At 33.3% G+C, this 22,327-nt stretch overlaps 1 protein-coding gene and 2 long non-coding RNA genes across 3 annotated transcripts; 2 read left to right on the forward strand and 1 right to left on the reverse strand.

Annotated features, from left to right (window-relative positions):
* Nucleotides 1–2,789: 2,789 nt before the first annotated feature.
* On the reverse strand, nucleotides 2,790–8,623 carry LOC146923162 (uncharacterized). The gene is made up of 2 exons (XR_015012735.1): nucleotides 7,762–8,623; nucleotides 2,790–2,974 (listed from the first exon to the last, which is right to left on the reverse strand). It is a non-coding gene; the product is annotated as an uncharacterized LOC146923162 (long non-coding RNA).
* LOC146923163 (uncharacterized) lies at nucleotides 8,594–9,332 on the forward strand. Its single transcript, XR_015012734.1, has 2 exons — nucleotides 8,594–9,061; nucleotides 9,190–9,332. It is a non-coding gene; the product is annotated as an uncharacterized LOC146923163 (long non-coding RNA).
* Nucleotides 9,333–14,020: 4,688 nt separating this feature from the next.
* On the forward strand, nucleotides 14,021–19,344 carry DDB2 (damaged DNA binding 2). Its single transcript, XM_085715877.1, has 11 exons — nucleotides 14,021–14,378; nucleotides 14,480–14,570; nucleotides 15,687–15,814; nucleotides 16,321–16,443; nucleotides 16,542–16,630; nucleotides 16,742–16,862; nucleotides 17,016–17,107; nucleotides 17,426–17,555; nucleotides 17,648–17,896; nucleotides 17,990–18,186; nucleotides 18,776–19,344. The coding sequence occupies exons 1-11, from the start codon at nucleotides 14,145–14,147 to the stop codon at nucleotides 18,996–18,998; spliced, it is 1,677 nt and encodes a 558-aa protein (XP_085572003.1). The 5' UTR covers nucleotides 14,021–14,144; the 3' UTR covers nucleotides 18,999–19,344.
* The last annotated feature ends 2,983 nt before the right edge of the window (nucleotides 19,345–22,327 follow it).

Below are 22,327 nucleotides of genomic sequence, written 5' to 3' on the forward strand. Positions count from 1 at the left end.
AGCTGAGAAGGGTCTTCAGCGTCATCACCAAGCAAATCAAATGGATTCGGCCATCTATTAAATGACTCTTTGAGCATGAAGCTATAAAAAGCTACTTTCCTCTTTAAGCTTTTGTGGGTTTCGCGGCGACGGCGAGTTGATGAGAGGGTTTCGCGTGGGTTTCGAGGCGACGGTGGGTTTGAGGGTTGATGAAAGGGGCGATGTTGATAGATTGATCAGAACGATTGAAGATTTAGAGGGTGGATGAAGATTGGGGTTGTTTCGCAGAGGAATGTGGTTTGGACGATATGAGAAATTAGATTTGGGGTTCTAATGAATTTAAATGGGGCTACACAACTTGATATGTATTGGTCTCAAAATCCTCTCCTTCCCACGAGTTTTTAAGTCAAATGGACATCATCCCACTTAAAATCCCTGTATTAATAAGTGTGTTTTGCACTAGTGGTTGTGAGAATCGATTCTATTGGAAATTGATTGAAAGGATGTGTGATTGAGTTCAGGGAAGGCGGGATCTTGAATATGAGACGATTTGGAAATTTGGGCGCATTTTATCTTAGATCCTATATCAACGGACGGTTTGGAATTTCGGTTGTTATAGGCTATCTATATCAACGCCTTCTTTTACGGTTGCTAAAGGTGACCGTTGCTATATGGCAAATTTCTTGTAGTGGAAAGGTTACAAGAGAGAGAAACATGGGAAACCAAATGAGGTAACTTTAGGGTTGAGGGTCTTTGGTAAGTATTTTTTTTGAGAGGTTCTCTTGGGTTGGGAAACATTTGTAAACACCTTGTGTGAGTGAATTCATTGAATCTCTTGTTTTTGAGAAGAGATTGAGAAAAGGGTAAAAATTAAGGTTTGTTCTTTGTGAGCTTGTTGAAGCTAATTTCTTATAATCATTTTGTATCTCTTTGTAAAGAACTCATTGGTAGTGGATTGGAGAGATCAATCTCTCCCCTAGAGTAGGTCATTTTTGGACCAAACTGAGTAAACATTTCTTGGTGTGTTTGTTTCTCTTCTATCTTTATCTTTTGCTTGTAGTTTTGTGCTTTTCACTTGATTCCTAGATTAGATCTAGGTTTGTTATTGTTGTTGTTGCTTGAGGTTACTTTGGTACTGGTTGCTACTTCCCTTTTGCTCCATACATCTAAGTTTATTGGTGTGATTTTGAGTTCAAATTCACAATATGGTGATTTTGTTTATGAATTTTGATGCAAAATTAGTCGATCAAAGACTTCTAAAGTTAAATTATCCAAATGAAATGAGGTTGATGGAATATGAGAATGCAATGAAATACAAGCACGGGATAAAGATGTACCATTCCAAGCATTTTTTTAACAATATTTTTTAATAATTAAGCGACGATAAGTACAAGTGATATAGATCCACCAATATGATGAAGTACAAGAAGTACTTAACCCTACTGAAGAGTAGCACATAAAAAAGAAAACTAGCCGATTTCCAACCCACCTGTGAAAAACCAAAAAATTTAACTTATAAAACAATCTAAAGGGTTTGAAAATCATTCATAGAATAAACAAGGAAACAGTAAATGGGGGGATTTGCAAAAGTTGTTGTTGTTAAACAGAAAATTAAATTAAATAGCGATCAGAATGATGATGGTGATTAGGATTACTTGAATCCCCTCTCACTCCTCGTTAGATCAATCAAGCTACCAGTACCAATTATTATTTGAGGTTTATGATTACGACACCTAACAAAGTTAAACCTATCGATGTTACTATTCAAGGTCCCTTCTTGAAATATTGCTCTGAGTCGAGCTATATTCTCCCAAGCATTCAAGCATGTTGGGCATGTATGTCATACAAGGCGTAACTGTCAATCTCTCGACGAATCATTCTAGCAATTAATATAATCTTGACCCGTTTATTAGACCCAAAGCTAGTAGAGAATTAACCTAGATTTGTTTCAAGATCAAAGGAACCGAAGAGCAATAAGAGCAAGATATATTAAATAAGTATAATTCAAATTGCATTGATAAAAAGATAAATGATCAAGTGCTTTCCACAAATTGAAAGAGGTTCATCTTATAAATCTTAAGTGTTAAGTTACTCATGGTAATTGAATACATCATCAAATAATTCAGAAAAGGGAACATACACAATAACAAAAGAAATGGGGTTGAAAAACACCACTCTAAGTTGCTCGGGATGCATCACTGAGTCTCTAAGCCGTCATGATTATGAATACCTAATTATGGATGTGAGAGAGTATATATAGGACAAAATCAAGCCACGCGCACTTCATACACGGGTACGCTCGTCGCGTGCACTAATGCATATTCTCGCCTTTTCGAACTGCTATGTGCGCAAAGCAAGAAGGTCTTGTGTGGGGTGCAAGCGCCATTGACCAATCCAAATTTCCTTCTTCCAGTGTGCGTGTTGCACGTGCTGTTGTATGTGATGCGCATGAAGTTGTGTACTTTTCCCTCTTGAATTCTTCACTTTTCATGCAATTTCCTCCTTTGGCATGTGCTTTGAACTTGGGGCCGAATTTCCTCAAAGTACTTAGTCCTCAAATCTTCAATCCACTTGATCTCATTGCTTCCATAACTTCTATAAATTGTCTTTACTTGGATCGATCCTACGATCTATACCAAAAAGACTCAACGACCATGTTTGATTAGGGAAGACAATGACTCCAAATCAAAACATTACAAAACCTTTTCAAAGTATGAGATTGAAACAACATGAAGAAAAAAAGTTGGTTGGAGAGATTCAAACTACATTCTGATAAAGTACCATAAAATACCATGAACAAGCAGAGAACGTCAACAACAGTTTTTACCATATAAGAATGAAATTACCGACACCAATAATTTATAGTGTGCCCATTCCCATCAAACTCGTCTCTCTCTTGACCTGTAAGGATATCACTATTAAGGAACATTTGCCTTGTTCAACCGCTTTGCTACCTCCCAAGCCAACAATCTTCTTAAATGACCACAATATATTCCTACAAAGTAAAAACAATAATAAATTCTTCATCGTAACAAGTTTTTATCCTCTTGCCTAAAACAAAAAAATGCTCAATTTTACGAAATGAATGAATCAGAAGAATATGCAAGAAGAAACGTGACTGATTGACTTCATGTGTCTATCCACCCATATTTTCATTTTTCTTTTAAAAAGAGTTTTCTATCTAGTCATACATTTCGTGTAGAAAACCTTCATAATAAATAGAAGAGCTCTTGTAAAATACGGATAAGTAACATGCAAGAAAACCCTGCGAAGTTTTCGGATACCATGTATGAAGGCAACTAAATAAAACACACAGAAATCAATCATCAGCACTTACAAACAGTAAGTGTCAACTAAAAATGACATGATACAATCATCATTACCATTGCATAGCATCTTTACCACGATAAACAATATTAAATAAAAAGCAAGCATAAGCAAAAAGAGATTCCATAAGAAATATAAGACACCTCAATGTCAATAAAACATGTCTAAAGATTTATAGATATATCAAAATTTATATAACGATGTATGCGTCAAAGAAAAAATAAATAGTTGAATAAACGACTTTTGTCTGTTTCAAAAATATCACCACTGTTCAGTGACGAATGTTATACCCTAATTTTGGACCTAAAAATACTAACTCAATTCTTTTTCTCTTGCACTTCAAGCTATGTGAACTATCTCTGATCAATTGCATCTTTCTCTGCATGTTGTTTCTATGTTATTTGCAAAATTCACATACAAGGGTATTTTAGTCATTCTCTATGTCAAATTTCTCTCAGTCTTTCAAAATTTTGTTTGAGTCCTTTCAAGTAGTGTGAATAAGTTTTTGTTTCATTCTATGTCAAAACCCATGTCAAAAATTGCATTTGAAGCCATTTTGAGTCAGTTTTGCCCCTAGGGGCATTTTACTCATTTCAAGTGTCAAAACTCTATTCAAATATTAAAAATTGTCTCTGAGTCTTTTAATTTTGCTTGTATGAGTCTTTGCTTCAATTTCTTGTTAAAAATCCATTTTAAAATTTGCATCTGAGTCATTGTTGGTCGTTTTAGCCCCAGGGGCATTTTGGTCATTTCACACGAAATTTTGACAGAGAGAGGTTACTTTAAAGTACCTCATTTAGGCCATTGGTTCGTTTTAGTCCGTTTTGTCAAATTTTAATTGTTTCACTTTACGTTTTTTCCAATTTCCCAATTTTATTCAAATTTTATTATTATTTGCATTTTAGTCCCTCAAAATTTTAAAAATTACGTTCCAGTCCTTTAAGTCTCAAGCTTTTGTTTTTAGTCCATTTTTTATAATTGCAGTCTGGTCCTCAAATTTTAGTTAAATTGCAGAAAAGTCCCAAGAGTTTGTTACAAAGTCCATGTCCAGGTGGCGTTTTTGCATTGGTCCAGTAATACACTTGGCAGCCTATAAAAGGCGCCAATCATTGCAGTGCCATTCAGATCTCAACACATCATCAACAACACAATCACATTTTCTCTCTCTCCCTTTCACGAATCAAACACCACAAAAATCCAGAAAAAGCTCAAGAACATGATGAACAAGTTCATCATCTCAAAACCCTAACCGAATTCAGTTATCACAAAATCCATCAATTCTCATCAAATCCAAGCCATAACCGAACCAAAAACATCACACAACACAGAATTCCTCATCAATTTCACAAAAAAAAAGACGAATCCGCAGAGAAGAGGAAGAAGCTTTCAGAGATTCCAAAGAATCATCATCATCAAGCTTACCTTCGCAATTCCAACGAAGACTCATCAATAATGACGAACTCTTCGTGATCACGAAGGATTTGAAGAAGAAGAGGGAAAAAGTTCGAATTCGAAGTCGTAGCAGAAAAAGGGAGAGGATACGAAGTTCACCAGAGGAAGAACAATCGAAGAATTCAAAATCTTCTTCGTTCGTCACATCACCAGTCCAAAACACAGGTATCAAACTCTCTTTCTTTTCCTCTTCACGTTTTCTTTCGAAAATCCTGAATATTAGCTTCGTGCATGAGCTGTGGCTACGAATCAAAGTAGATCGGAGCATTTTAAGAGTGTTCTTGCAAGAACCTTTCGAACAAGAGAAAAAGAAGAAGAGTTAACAAAAAGAAGCATCAAGGCCGTGAAATAAAAGTCCGATCTACTTTGATTCATGAGTTTCTTTGGGAAACGAGCCTCAGAATCGAAGAGAGGAAGTCATGAGCGTCAAGAATAGGTGTTCAGGTTTCCGTTTAGGGTTCCGACGCGGCGGCGCCACCGCCGGCCACCGCGTCGGAAAGTTGGAGAAGATGACCGGTGCTAGGTCGGAGAAGAGAGAGTCTGCAGACTCTCTCTCTCTAAGAACATTGTAGAGAGAGAGGTGGTTAAGGTTTGTGTGATGTTTCCCTTTGTTTGAGCTTATATACCAGCATGTTAATCACACGCGCGCGCATGCACCACCATAGTGTGCTCCCTATGTGTTCCTGGCCGTTAGATTCATTGGATGATGTGATGTGTGGCCAGGATTCGATCAGGATGTGTGTGCACGTTTGCTTGCCACGCGTTGTAGTTTAGGAGCCGTCAGATCTAGGTTTGGAGGATCTGGATCAATCCAACGCCTCTGAGGCTCCTGGATGATCCAGATCCATCCATAAGCTTGGGCTTGGGCCTTATGTCCCTGCAGACTTCGTTTTTTCCCTTTATTTTTGCTATTTCCTTCACTGTCTTTGATATTTGCACCTCTTGACATGCTTAAAATGTTTTAGAAAATCCTAGCAAAATTCATAGAATTTTCTTAGTATTTTTATGATGTTTTTATGCATTTTGTTTACTGAAAATCTTGATGAAAAATATTATTGCATTTTCTTGCTTTATTTCCTTGATTTTATGTGAAAATTCATGAAAATTTTGTCTAATTCTATTTCAATTTCTTGAGAATTGTTTGTGATACATGTTATATGATTTTGTGAGTTTATTACTACTGTTTGTGTTTGATTTTACTGCATGTATGGGAATATTGATGGATTACTTAGTTTACAAGTTACTTGTGTAAATAAATAATGCAAATATGCTTGAAGTTTGTTTTAAAATGCCAAGTAAATCATGTTGCCTTAATTCCCATTCCAAGACCTAATTCTAGACCTTTAAAAATGTATTGGAATGTGAGAATTATAGGTCATATGGTTCTTGCATTCTATGAATAAATTTTAGACATATTTGCACTCATTTTGCCTTTATTTTCTATCCTTTATATTCTAGTATTTCTCTTGCTTTATTTTCTTTGATATTGTCATGTGCTACTAACTCCTTTCACTTCATGTTTCATCATTTCATAAGCATCTCCATTTCATCCCATATTCATCTTTAATTCTTTCTTACAATTTAATTTGTACCAAAGTTAGAATGTAAATACTTAGGAGTTTTGTAATATTTTTTTTCCTTTGTGCACTTTTAATTTTCTTGGCAAAGAGGCCATAGAATGTATCTAGGGTATGATGTAAAGGACAATGGACTCTAACGATGTACACCGACACAAGCACCTACACATGCACACACATCACTATATAGTTAGAATATGCATGTTTAGATGTATGTTTAGGATTGTATGCTTAGATGTATGTTTAGGCTTTGGACTTAGAAAAAATCAATTTTCCAAAAACTTGAACAAACTTCACTCAAATCATTTTCATAATAAACCTTGGGGTCAAAACCCCATTGAACTTTCCTTCTATTTTCTTAATCAAACTCCAATGAAAAATAATCAAACTTTGACTTGTTTTTGCAAATAACTAATCAAACCCCACTCTTTTCTAAAATCTCATGCCCTTGAGGCCTCTTTCTATTCTTCAAAATCCCATTTTCAAACTTAAAATCAACCAACAAAAACAAAAACATTTTTTGAAGGAGAACTACGGTGGATTTGATCCCTTAAACGGGTACGTAGGCAAGGAACAAAATTCCTTCAATTCAACTAAAATAAAAATCCAAAAACATCCTTCTCCCTCAAATTCTTCACTTAGAAAATTCTTAGGTTTAATATCATCTTTCAAAATAGCATTTAAAAATAAAGCGCGCGCGTAGAAGTTAAAGACGGTTCCTATAGGATACTATAGTCGTTATGGGTGTCTAACACCTTCCCGTAGCGAAAACAACTCCCGGACCTCGATTCTCAAGGGTTTTGCTTACTTTTTCCCTTCCCAAGAAAAAATAAGATATCACCGGTTAGAAAGGTTCAAACGCAATCAATGTTTGACACCCGAAAACCAAGATAAAACAACGAACATAACACAATTTTTATGAGCGGGCCAAATATTCAGAAGAGATATAATATTCTTTAATTGACATTAAACTAAATACATTAAACTAAATAGATTAACAAAATAAGAGTCTCAGTCCAAGAAGATAGCACATTGTATTTTTTTTCATATTTCAATTGTACCATTAGCATGTGTTATATCCCACCGAGACATCCTCTAAACACCCACAAATCGTACACTTTACTAGGACCAAATGTTATATCGGTTGGCAAAGTCAACTTTAGGAGTTTCCTTTCCTTTACTTTAAATGAAATCCTAGAATAACATTCGTTGACATACCATAACACCAACTAGTGAATAGCCCCATTTAAGAGCAGCTCTACTTTGTAATAAACATGGGCATTTGAATAAGGTAAACAGTTATCACCCTTAATTTCGTTCCACTTATTAGTTCGTAATGACATTGAAAGCACCGAGTAATCATTAGTTAGACTCGTCAAACGTGGTAAATCACATAACATTTAAAGCAAGAAAGTGCAAGACCCACCTTTTAATTCATTAGCCTTGTAACAAAAACAAAATGTCATCTCCGTTCATTTTAAACATGGTAAACAACAAGACATTTAAAGCACCATGATCCACCTCTTAGAAGTAAGGAATTGTATTTTTCTGTGGAAATATTTTAACTGAGAGTGATATACGTACTTTTGTTTTAATGTTAAAGTATTCGGGTTATGAGTAATTCGGTTATGACAGAATCGTTTATAAAATGTGACATGTTTCTAATCGTCATTTTGGAATAGGATTTTGAAATGATAAGTAGTGTATCGTATCTACGGGAATTGTGTTTCGTCCAAACAATTTGTGTTACTTGTTTTAAGTTGACGATATAAAATAAAAGAGTTAAGGGTTAGATATTGCAATTTTTATCTGTTTGCAATAGAGCAATGTACTTGTTTTGGTTGCAGAAAAGTAAGCAACGGTTATGACTCTTTGAATCCTCCCTATTTATTTTGTTGGAATTAAATAGCATTCATGTCGCATTTAGTCATGTGGTTACTCCTATGGTTCAGTATATATCATTTACGACTCATATAGATAAACAATTTTTCTAAAACTCAATACCATGTTGTATGGAAAATGCTAATGAATATCAATAGAAGAATTTTTACGAATGATAATATGGAATAAATAATGTAATTTCTATTTTTTATATATGCTAATGAATCACCTCATTTTAGATTATTGTCACTACAACAAACTACATCATTCTTCAAAACTATTACGGACTTTTAGGGTTTTAGCCTTGTCTACCATGAAAGGTTAAGAAAGAGGGGGAAATAATAACAATGTGGATAAAAATTGAATTTTAATGACCAAAACTATTTTACTGCAAGATCTTTGATAAAATTTTGAGATAAATATATTTTAAATTTAAAAAAGAGTCAAGTGATCAATTGAGTGAGTAAAGGGCAATATGAAGAATGGATATAATTAAGAGACATTTAATATTATAATGTTTTTTTTGACAAGATTTAATATTATAAACTTAAAAAGTATTTTGGTTGACATAAACAAATAATGAATTTATTTACAATATAAAATGATCAAACAATTTTCCATTGATTGCATACAAAAGAGAAAGAAAAAAACATGGCTACAACTCTCAAGTTTGTGTATGTTATCATTCTATTTATATATGCACGTTTTGTAATCGAAAGTTTTGGTCATAGATTCTTAATTTATAATAACTGCAAAAATGACACTGAATGTCCAAATGAGTGTGCTCCACATGAACATGCGAAGTGTATTGTGTATGCTTGCTACTGCGTTGAATAGTTTAACATGTAAGTTGACAAATAATTTTGTTACTGATAAACTTATAATTTTATTGTAACGTGCTGACACTTTTGTGCTTTCTTGCACAATTCAAATTTCTTTCTCTAACCTTTAATTTCATTGAAATGCACATAAGCATATGTAGGGCAAAGGTTGATTTAAAAGATATGTATGGAAAATAAAAGGGTCACTACATTGTTATAAATGAGTTGTAATGAATAAACAAAGATGATTCTGTAAAATCATTATTATTGAATAAAGACAGTATGATTATGATTATATGAAGTAATCACTTGTGATTTTTTTCCCGGTGAAACGTTTATCATTTATTATTTTTTATGTAATTTATCATTTTTCTAGTCCAACATCTCACAAGTGAATAAATATTATCATGTACTTTAAAATTTTATGTTATTATGCATACTGATGAAATATTTAGCAAGTATATTAAATGTGTCGTTGAGTTATAATATTTGTAATAAATTTGTCTTTATATGAATTGTGAAATTTCTACTTAAAGACTGCGTGATTAGAATTATGTAATAAATTTCTCTTTATTTGTATTTGCCAATGATTATGTAATAAATTTTGGTAATGGGTCTTTCTCCTACAATCCCTTAATTGGTTTTTAGACATGTGAACAATATAGATATAGATAGTCTCATAATTAGGCGGTTAGCACTCTTATATAGTTACAACACCTAAATTCCTTAAGTATGCTAGTAACCTTTGATAGGTATCATTGAGCGTCAGCCTATTGTCATTAGTATGTGAAAGGTTATTCTTAACGGCTGCACTTTGACCAATTAATAACTAGTGCAAATCCTACAACCAGGATTAGTGGTTAGCGAGATTAATTCATGCCATAAACATTCGTAAACGCATAACAAACATTATGAACAAAAGTTACAATTGAATAATAAAACCAAAAGGAATAATTATTACAAATTGAACGATAAATGACTAGTGCAAATCCCACACCCAGGGTCAATGATCAGTGTGATTGAAACATTTTATAGACATCCGTAAACACATAAAAATCATTAAGAACAAGTTATAATCGAATAAAACCAAATAAAGTAATTGTATTCGAAAGGACTTGCTAACTAAATATTGAAGCAATTACATACAGGGTAATCCACATGACCTAGCCCTGAGAAATTAGCTACATGTGTTATTTTAAACATAAACAAGAGAGTATGTAAAGAAATACATGAATTGTGAGCACCATTGGTTGATTCATCGCTTCATGGATGCATTCTATCTTTGGCCTCCTTTTCTAATCGTGATTTCACCTTTTCCTCGTCTTCAGAATGTACTTTTTCAGTGAGGTAAGGCCTCTCTATTGTTGGCCCCTCTTTGTGTTCTTGTTCTAACGGTGCTATGTGTGGCTCCTAGCATACATCCTGTCAGGGGTAGTAGTTGTTTGATCCGTCCAAGAACAAAGCTTAAGGATAACTCAGTTATGATACATGTGTGATGGTTGACCGTTATGTTGGAGGAGATGCTCTGATGAGTTTTTCGTTGACGGATACAGGGAGGGATGACAGTACCATCAAAATAGACACACAATCCAAAACCTAAGTTAGTATTTGCTGGAGAGAGGGAAAAGTTTTCAAAGTGTGGTTTTGAGATTATGCGATCATGTACCTGAAGTGGCAGAGGTCCCACACTTATATATATATATATATATATATATATATATATATATATATATATATATTGCGACTAATAATGACTGTTGGATGATAAGATTGTAAGGACGGTCAATATGAGACCTCGTTTTGTGTTTTAGTGAGCACAAATTGCTTTGTGCGAGTATCTTTAGGAGTCGTTGGCCCGTCTATGGATCTTAAATTGGTGGGCCATTGTGAGGCCTTTGATGGGTTGTGTAACACTTCGATTTTCAAAGCGATGGTGATTCTTTATCTTTTAAAACAACATAAAACCTTGCGCTAAATGATTTCACGATCATCTTTAATTTCAAATCAGAGTAAATAATCATTTTGAAGCATTTTTCACAATAACGATCTAAATCAAATGTCACATTTTACAAAATAGTTATATGAAACGAGCTTTCAATTTAAAATAAAACACTGCATAAAATAGTGTATGTGTATTCATTTCTCATGATAGTATCCTTTACAACGATGTCAAAGAAAAGTAGATAAAATACACAAACTGTAACAAGTAAACAACTATGTTGTTCCTTAACTCTGATTTGGGCTGACAAGATACAAGAACCCATCATTTGCATCAAGCTTGATTGCCAAACTACTACACCTCCACTGCCTTTCCATTTACGCAAAGCAGACTCCCTATTTGGATGTGGGGAAAAGTCTGATCCATAGATTAAAATAAAGGGTCACGCTATAAAAACCAACATTATTACAAAAATAAAACATTCCCAACATACATGCATGATAAATGACATTAAGATAAACATTTCCGGTTTATCTTAATAAACCGATCCTAAACATCTTAGATTAACCACTCTACTCAAAAATCCCTATTTATTCTCTAATATTTTCTTTTAGAAAATTCACTCAACTAGCAACTCTAATATCATTAAATTCCCAAAAAATCATATCAACGACAAATAAAGTTTCTGAATGAATATTTGCAAGCAAAATCAGGTTTGATTCTACTACCGAATTTCAAAATCCCCAAAAATACTAAAAAAAATTAGTTAAACATAAAATGATTTATATTTAGATACATTTAATAAAATAAGATGAGCAATAAATCTAAGTATAAAAATCATGTCTAGAGTCAGAATCTATAAATACCAACCACAAACTAGAATCAATTATAGAGGTAAAACCAATTTTACTTTTTTTATAGAGGTAAAACCAATTTTACTTTATATCATTCAAACATGTCAAACTCAATTTTACATCTTCTAAATTAATTTTCTCTAAAAAAAATCTTCTAAATTAATTTTAATTTCTCCAATAATAGAACCAAGCGTACACTAAAAATTTAAGAGTCTTAAATAAAGAATTGACGCTTTTAATAATTTCTGTTACAAAACACATCTGCGTGTCTGCTTATGGTCCAAAGATCAACTATTTTTTCAATAAACATTTAGTTTATCTTTTCACTTTTTTTTATTAAAAATTAAGAACTTTAAAATCTTTTGTATGCAGTTTTCATCGCCATTTAGTAGTAATTGATCTCAGTTGGAGCATATGTGAGACACCTATAGTGAATTCTTTTCTCTCAACTAGTTTTTTTTCATACACATCTAAATTAATCTACTTAGGTCATCCACAATGGTGGGTGCTTCACCTATTTAGCACCATGTTAAATAGGCACATCCATTGTGGAGTATAATATTTGGGTGCCTATAGAGAAGGGAGGCTATGGAAGCACCCTCTCTCTTTTCATTTTTTGTGAACCTCATATTTAATAAATCATAATGAAATAAATAAAATTGTGTTAAAATGTAATGATATAGAATTATTTGTGGGACCTATTTAGTAATTTCTTTTGTGGTGCTGGGTTGTAGAAAATTGGTACTTATTAAGTATTATTGTAAAATAAGTGATGTGGACAAAGAGATCCCATTTAAGCATTTAAATCTGGGTTCAAGATAAAACTAACGAAAATATGGACCTAAAAATAAAATTTTGAGCTAACTTATTGCAGCTGAACGTTTTATAATGTTTTAAACAAGTATGTAAAAAATCATAAAAAAATTTAAAATTTTAAGTATAATTAAACAAATTTTAATTTAACAAGGACTAAAAACACTAACGAAAAATTTTGTAGGGACTAAAAAGTGTGATTTATTTTTATAGGGACTAAAAACAAAACTGCAGATATTTATAGGGACCAAAAACTTAATTAACCCTAATAATTATTGTTAGATTTTATTTTCTTCGTTGTTTGATTAAATATAAGTAAAAATCATGTTTTTTTTAACAAGCCAAAATAAGATTTAAATTAACATTGATGATTCATCTCGCATAAGATGTGCAAAAGAGAATCATCACAAAATAATACAAAGTCTAGTCACAGGTGCTGAAAAAACAAGCACCGAAGTAACGAAACAAAAGTAACATGAAAGTTAGAACCTTACACCCATAAAAGATAAAGGATGCCGCCACCATTCATGGTAGCTAAAGACAAAAGTAAGCATATTTGCCCTTAACCAATGGAAAAATAACAGTTTAACCTGTTCTGATAAAGTTTGAGTAGCTGCAACCTTCTGATGAAAAATGCGCTTGTTCCTTTCCTTCCAAATAATCCAGGCACAAGCCATCCGGATTAACCGAAAGAACGTAAATTTATTTTACTTATTAATCAAATTTAATATATTAATTTTTATACTCCATCTGTCCCTCAATAAATGACCTAGTTGACAATATACATTATTGACATACTTTGACCATATTTGTCTACTAATTCACAAAGATAAATAATAATATCATGTAAGATGTTGTTGGATTCGTCTCAATGAATATTTTTAAAATATTAAATTTTCATAATTTTTTTTAGTAGAGAATTGAAGATATCAATGATAAAACATATGCATTGATACGTGTGTCGGAGTCAACTAGATCATCTATTGAGGGACGGAGGGAGTAATATATTTTATTTCTTTTCTATATTTGTCCCCTTCGTAAAAATTGTGCTAGCTTCGCCGCTGATAAATAATCTTATATGAGTTTTTCTATCATATGCAAATTTACATATGTTAAGAAGTTTTTTTTTTTGGTTACCTATGTTAAGAAGTTTAAAATAGAAATTTTGTATTGAAACTTCTACATTTAATATTAAATATAATTTTTTTTAATAAATAATTTTGTTAATTAATGAGCTATTGCATTAGGAGGGGAGCTTAAATGTCATTTCACAGTAAGCAAAGCATGACGTGTATGAATGAAAACCAAAAACAAACAAGTGGTGAAATCGCATTCATTCATTTCATTCAACTGTTTGTCTCCACACTGTTCCTTCCTGTTCAACTTCCAACTCTCAAACAAAACCCTTTCTTTCTTTTTGTCTTCGTTCGTGCGTGCGCTTTCTATTTTCCCGCTTCCATCATCACCGCTAAAAGGGTCGCTTTCGGTTCGGTTCTTTAACATGGCACCGGTTACTCGTAGAACCTCTTTCCCTAAAGTTCACATTGAAAGAGAATCTGATTCTGAACAGAGTTCTTCTTCTGATGAAGAAGAAGAAGAAGCACTCGAGGAAGAAGAAGAAGAAGAAGAAAATGGGGTTGTTGAAAATGAAAAGATTGAGAAACTGGAAATGGGTTTTGATGCTAATAGGAAAGGGAAAAAACCCATTACGCTAACTCTCAGAAAAGTTTGCAAGGTTTGTTAATGGTCATTGGTTACTCTTTTTCTTTAAAAAAATGATTTTTTTTTAATTAAGTTGGGATTTTTCTTATGGGTATTGGAATTTTGTTGTTATAGGTGTGTAAGAAGCCTGGTCATGAAGCGGGTTTCAAGGGTGCTACTTACATTGATTGCCCTATGAAACCTTGTTTTCTTTGTAAAACTCCTGGTAAGTTGAATATCAACATTTCTCATATTGTTTGTATGGGTATTTTTATTTTACTAGTGAATGTGGTTTGATGATATATGATGGATTTCAAAATGCATTACATTGATTTCTCTGTTTTAGTGAAAAATGTTGTGTTTGTTTGAGGCTTGAGAGTATGTTATGCCATGTTTGGGAAGGAAATGAGGTCCTTAAAGATGATTTTATATGGAACAAAGGTGATTTTGTTTTGGTTGTAGTTTGTTATGATTGATTTGTTCTTGTAAGGACTGGGGAAAAAGCCTGTAAACACGGATGTAGACGTGGACACCGGACAAAACTAACACTCATACACTGATAATAGTTTAAGAAAATGGTAGTAATCGAGTGTCTGACATCAATAAATGTCGGATACTGGACACCGATTTCAATCTGTGAGTCGACTGTGTGGTTTTGTTTTGTTGCAAAGCTATACATAGCCAGTCTAGAACTCAAATAAAAGGAGTGTCGTGTTACACAGTCGATATCCGACGCAATGTTATCAAACACCGGCATTATAGCAAAATATATTTTAATGAATCTGCTGTAAAACCGCCACACTATCCTAGATTCACAATTAGGGTAATAGTGGTGCAATTGCAGTTTCTGTTAGCTAATGTAGATGCAATAGTGGGAAAAAAAGGGGATCTTAGGGTTCTTATAATAATAAAATTGAAGAATCCGAGTCAAACATGACCTAATTTTTTAATAGGAAAACTGAAGAGTTAGTGCGTAATAATCCTAGATTCACCGTAATATGCAAACTTTTCAACTTTCAATTTATACTTTTCTTTGCATCCATTTCCTTTTTTATTTGTATATGCAACATGTCTTTATCTATATATAATTGACTTATTTCAACTGTTATGCGGCTTTCTCTAGTTTTCTGCAACTCTATCTGCTATTTCACATGGTTTTTAGTGTTCTGCTTTATCATAAACTCTTGCCCAGACACACTCTTCATTTTATCGATTAGCAATATGATGGTTATCTTTGTGACCTTGTCTCAATATTTTTCTCTCTGGTTTGATGCTAACTTGTTCAGCTCTTGAATATATTTTTATTTTAATATTTTCCATCTTTTGCGATATTGACTTGAAGGACATACCACTTTGAATTGTCCACATCGGGTCACTACTGAGCATGGTGTTGTTCCGGCACCCCGCAGAAAAACCTCTAAACCTTTGGAGTATGTGTTTGAACGCCAGCTAAGACATGCCATTCCTACGGTAAGCCTAAGTCATTCTTTTAAAATATTTAATCTTACTTTAGTTTTGAAGAATGTTTGGATCTTTCATTTCTACTAATTTGCAGTTGTGATTCTTTTTACTGTTTTATGTGTTTCAATATGGTATATTGTGATTTGGTTCAACCATTACTTTTTCGTTTACACTGCAAAACAGTAAAGCCCTTTTTTCAGTCATGTAATTATCGTGCAAATATTTGCTTTATAATGTGTGCTTAAACTTGCATCAGTTAATAATATTCCACACCTATTCATAAATTGAAGGCTTATTGAGAGTTTTTGCTCGAACTTAGGGTCCTTTTAATATTTTCATTGTGGAAGAACCAATAATTAAATTGTTCTTATTATTTTTTACACAAAGCATTGAAACCTATTTAGTCCTTCATATATGAGTCCATAATGTTTATGTATCATTCACTTTGTTCCAGGCTATTGATCATAGGAGACTCTCGTTTTGAATCACATGTTTTTTTTTGTTTTATGTGATAGATCAAGCCCAAATGTGTGATTCCAGACCAAGTGAGTTGCGCTGTTATCAGATATCATAGTAGACGGATAACAAGCTTGGAGTTCCACCCTACGAAGAATAACATCCTGTTGTCGGGAGATAAGGTTACCTATTATTACTGTAAATTACATTAGTTTCGATTAATTTTATGCTTGCCTTTATTTAGCCACTGATTCCTCTTTTTCTGCTTTAATCATAAAAGAAAGGACAACTTGGAGTATGGGATTTTGAGAAGGTTTACGAGAAAGTGGTCTATGAGAACATACACTCTTGTATACTGAACAACATGAAGTAAGTTTCTTTATGAAACCACAACCTTCATGTAATTGTTCATTTTCATCATTTTGTTTATTTCATGTTTTACTCTGAACTCTGAATGATTTTAATTGAAAAACTTTGTAGGTTTAATCCTACAAATGATTGTATGGTCTATTCCGCATCCTCAGATGGAACCATTAGTTGTACTGATTTGGAGACTGGAATATCATCCTCTCCGATGAACCTGAATCCTGATGGATGGCATGTAATATTTTTCTCCAAATGTTTTTTCTTAAATTATTTCGTACTGATGTCTCTTTAACTTCTTGACCGCGCGAGTCTCCTCAAGGTCATTCTGTAAATGTTTGTCTCATCATTTTGCAATAAAAAGTTTATTTGTATGTGTTATTTTTACTAGGGGCCAAACACCTGGAAAATGCTTTATGGTATGGATATTCACTATGAGAAAGGTCTTGTGCTCGTGGCCGATAACTTTGGTTTTCTTCACTTGTAAGTAACTTTATTTTGCTACACTTCCGTTTTACTGTCTCCGCATGTCCATATAGTCCTAAAATGTAATATATCCCTCCATCAAATTTTGTTGGCTATAGATTTTGAATATGTTTCTTTTAATTGTTCTTTCCATTACATGCCCTTCGTAGTTATGAATTTTTTTCTTGGTTAGGGAATATAAATTGAAGCCATCTGTCCAACATTTATCTTTTTAAGAATCTATAGTCATTGAGTCCAAAAAAAGGATCTATAGCCATGTCATATATGAAACCAATTAGCATACCAGACATATCTAACCTTCTGTGTCATTTACAGGGTCGACATGCGATCCAATCATAGGAATGGTGATGCAGTTTTGATCCATAAAAAAGGTAGCAAAGTTACTGGTATCCATTGCAATCCAATGCAACCAGACATCCTTTTGACTTGTGGAAATGATCATTATGTGAGTTCTTCCTTTTTATACATATTCAAGTTCGTTTTGTTTTCTCTCTTTCTGAACATGCATGCTGAAACAAAATGGTTTCTATATTGTAGGCGCGCATTTGGGATATGCGTCACTTAGAAGCTGGATCATCCCTCTGTAGCCTTGAGCACAAGCGTGTTGTTAACTCTGCATATTTCTCTCCAATAACTGGAAACAAAATTCTTACTACGTCACAGGACAATCGTCTTCGTATATGGGATTCTATCTTTGGTAATATGGCATCTCCCAGCCGAGAAATTGTGCATAGTCATGATTTCAATCGCCATTTAACACCCTTCAAAGCTGAATGGGATCCAAAGGTAGCTTTTTTGTTTAACTTGCGTCAGTTATTTATGATATTTCCCTTTTCGTTTCTACTTATTTTATGAAAAATATTGTTTATGTAATTGCAGGATCCATTAGAGTCACTTGCTGTTGTTGGTCGTTATATAAGTGAAAATTTTAATGGCACAGCCCTGCATCCTATTGATTTTATAGATACAAGTACAGGGCAGTTGGTAGCAGAAGTCATGGACCCGAACATCACAACCATCAGTCCGGTGAATAAGCTTCATCCACGTGATGATATCCTGGCAACTGGGAGTTCTAGGTATGAATGATTTGCCTCAGATAATCATACTAATCGTAATGAACTAGAAGTATATGATGAAAACTTTTGATTTTTCTCCTTTCTATGTATGACAAAAGATCTATTTTCTGAATTCAAATTTGAGTAATGCTAACAACACTCTCTTTTAAACACACTCTCTTGTTGGTTTAAAACATTGGGTTTACACTTTGAAAATTGAACCTACACAAAGTGGTGTGACATACATTGATTTCATCCAATAAAAGAGTGAGTGCTAAAGAGAGTGTTGAAAAGTGAGTGTTGCTAGGATTCCTCTTCAAATTTTTAAGCCTTTAAAGTTGAAATTTTGATTTACAAAATTGCAAGGGATCTTTAACAAGATCTTTTTCCATTGAAGAGTAAACTCATGTATCTTGTTCAACTCTTTAGATTCTTTAATCATTATATTACAAATATTCAATGTGTCAAGTTGCAACTATTATGAAAATGTTTTAACAATTATACGATTTTGTTAATTAGATATACATAGGACTTTGCCTTTAATAGTATGGATACAGAAAGCTATATTATTAATCTTAAGGGTACTAAGTTACTTGATATAATTTTTCAGGTCTCTGTTCATTTGGAAGCCAAAGGAAAAATCTGAGACGGTCGAGGAGAAGGACGAAAGCAAAATTGTGGTTTGTGGAAAAGCTGAGAAGAAACGTGGTAAGAGGAAAGGTGATAACATCGATGAATCCGATGATGATGGATTCATTTCCAAGCTCAAGAAGCCAAAATCCAAGCAGACTGAATGGAAATTGTCTCGCTGCTCGACAAAGGATAATCGCTAAAATGTGCATTTTTCAGTTTTTTGTGCGTGAAGGTTTTCTAATCCAAACTGCTAACCATGTATAGGTTACCAAGCTCCCTTCTTTTGTTTTTTGGGGTTGGGGAAATGATTTTGTATAATATGCATGCGACTTCTCTTTTGGGGTACTAATAGTGTATCATATGCATATTAGATTGGTAGGTGACTTCTCTTTGTATAGGTTTTCTCTCAAGCTTTAGATTAAGAGATCCTATCTTCACGCTTTTGTATTCTATTAATATTTCTATCAACGTCTTGAAATTCTTCCGTATAGAGAAAATTTGGTTGGGATGAGAGAACTCACGTCGCATGCCCAACAGATTTGCCAATAGATAGTCACTTTTAAATAATTGTGCAAACTTCGTATCTATAACATGGTAACTAAGAAAAAAAGGCACAACAATTCTTGAAGTGCAATACTCCCTCCGTTTTTAAATATAAGCAAATTTTGACTTTTAGGTTCATTCAATTAATGATGTATGTGATCTATATTATAGACCACATACATCATTAATTAAATGAACCTAAAAGTCAAAATTTGCTTATATTTAAAAACGGAGGGAGTATGTTTTTTAACCAAAACATTAAGTGTTGGATCAATAGAAATATCTACATGTATTTACCATGAGTAAACCAGTATTTTGGGTACTGAAATTGTAAGTGTATGATAATTTGGGACTTTAAATATACCAAATATCAAGTTGCGCCCTTAGAGTGTTTAATGTGAGGCAATGCTCACTCTATCAAGTAATTATGTTTGAAGTGATATTGTGTCAAAGTGACAACATGATTTATCCCCATTGATGTCACGTCACCGTGAATACCTAAACACAAGTTTTATACTACTAGTTAGAAATTAGAATTTTTGTGTTAGACTTTCGTCGTCGGAACCAAAAAACCAATTAGGACTAACGAGGAGTCTACACATACAAATTTAAGTTTTTAATTAGCATGAAACTTGGTGTTAGAGTTCTATGTAACGTGAGAGAAACTTGAACATAATACATCAGCTCCTCTAAGGTAGCATGACTATAACTATAACTTTAACATTATATGTCTCCATGTTGGAATAGATTCAAGATTGTGAATATATCCGTGAAGAAACAACTGTGTAAATATATATTATAAGTACATAAAATATAGATTTATAACTAAATTTTTTCAGGCAAATAAATTATCTTCACAACCCAAGTTCTTTATTAAATGGTGCTTTAGACGTACTATAAGTAAAAAATAAGCACGTGAAAATAATTACATATATATTTCTGTAGTTTGGACTACAGCTTACATGAAGACATAATAATAATAATTCAATCTTTTCAAAAAAGTTTATAGTGCACAAAGTTACTTTGCAATAAATACTTATGATGTTGGTTCTGATAATTACAGTATTACTCCCTCCGTTTCAAAATATAAGCAAAATTCACCTTTTAGGTTCATTCATTTAATGATGAATGTGGTTCATAATATGGACCACATACATCATTAAATGAATGAACCTAAAAGGTGAATTTTGCTTATATTTTGAAACGGAGGGAGTACTATTTTGCATTAAAAATAAATTTTCGCTGGTACTTAATTTTGCGCACAAACTTTCAAAATATAATACTAATACTACTTTTGTCGAAAAAAAAAAAAACTAATAATAATACTACTAGTGTACTGCCTCCGTTTCTAATTATAAGCAAATTTGACTTTTAAGTTCATTCAATTGATGATGTATGTTGTTTATATTATGGACCACATACATCATTAGTTGAATGAACCTAAAAAGTTAAATTTGGTTATAATTGGAGCTGATATTTAAAGTGTTTATTGATTCACTATTTTCTTTTTTGAGAAAAATCATTACGGATTGCAAAATGTCATTGGAAAACTAAAACTCCATAAACAAAATCTCATCTTTCCAATGGCAAAGATAGTTACTGCAAGTGTTCGTGGTGCTGTTTAGTTCGGTTTTGAGCATAAAAGTCATTCTAACCGCGAGATAAAAAAAAACATGCGGTTTGGTTTCGTTTAGTTCAGTTGATCTTTAAAAAGTCATCCGAACCCAAACAAACCAAACCAATCCGACTTGAGTTTCTATGAGTATTGATCTAGGTAACATGTTTGCTTAGTGTTTTTCTTATGTTGCGGTTTGGTTTGGTTTGATTGGTAAAATAAAAATAGCAAACCTAATCAAACCATGCGATTGAGTAAAAAAAATCTGAATACAACCAAACCAAATGCAATTTTTTGCGGTTTTGATTTGGGTTGGTTCGATTTGCAGTTTTTTATTGAATTGGTTCGGTTTTAAGCATCTCTAATAACCACATCATATGTTAGTTTTAAGTAAAATACATAGTATTGCTATAAATTTTAAAAAGTAAAATATATAATAGTTGTAAAAAAAAGTAGGCAAAAAGGGTAATATAATTATGCATATTTTGATAAGAGACTAATTAATAATTGTTTACGCATAAAACTAAGTATCGTGTTAGCCGACATCCTCCCAAACATGGAAGGTTATGAGAAGACTAAGACAAGTCAAGTAAGTTAGAGTCTTTTATTTCTCAAGTGTACTGACTAAGAATGTGGATCTAGATAATCTCATACTGAGTCGAAACTCGGTAAGGTTGGACAATGAGGCTCGAAACCCACACTTCATATTTATAGCGCCGCTGATCACAAAGAGCGATGAGCAAGGAAGTACGTTCACAGGAAAGCTACACAGTAAGGACCTTGCCACCCGATCATGTTGTGGAAGAGAACATTGATAGCCAAACACGGGGCACCACGAAGCCGTCAACAAGAACCTATGCATTAATCGTGAAGTTAGCCGAGTGAGCCTAGACATTGTAGGCCACATCGTTTTGGCCAATAAAAACATCGTAGGCCACATCGTTTTGGCCAATAAATAGATTCGCCTATAAATGCTATTCATCTTGTACACTGTAACGACACTATCCATCAATCAAAACTATTTTCGCTAATTTAATCTCTATCAACATGTCTTTAGGGGCTAATCGTCGTGCATCAGCATCTATATTGTTATCTTGAAATCATACTAGACGGTGATGGATCTTCTAGCTGAAGTTGTTGTGAGTAAACTACACTTGAATCGGCAGTACATTGGAGTTCTTTGACCAATTCATCACCGTCGCTCAAAATCTTTGCACTACTAATGATGGTAGGTAGTCATGCGGGAACAAATACCATAACAAGAACTAACTTCCTCGAGATTGTGATTATCAATGCTAACAGTCTCAGCAAAATTCCTGAGGTGCATCTACTGAAACAGACCTGCCAGCTCCTGATCAGTTTCATTATGAC

The sequence above is a fragment of the Medicago sativa genome, chromosome 5 (assembly GCF_051527215.1).
Source record: "Medicago sativa cultivar Bolivia chromosome 5, Bolivia_mono, whole genome shotgun sequence".
NCBI classification, from domain to species: domain Eukaryota; kingdom Viridiplantae; phylum Streptophyta; class Magnoliopsida; order Fabales; family Fabaceae; genus Medicago; species Medicago sativa.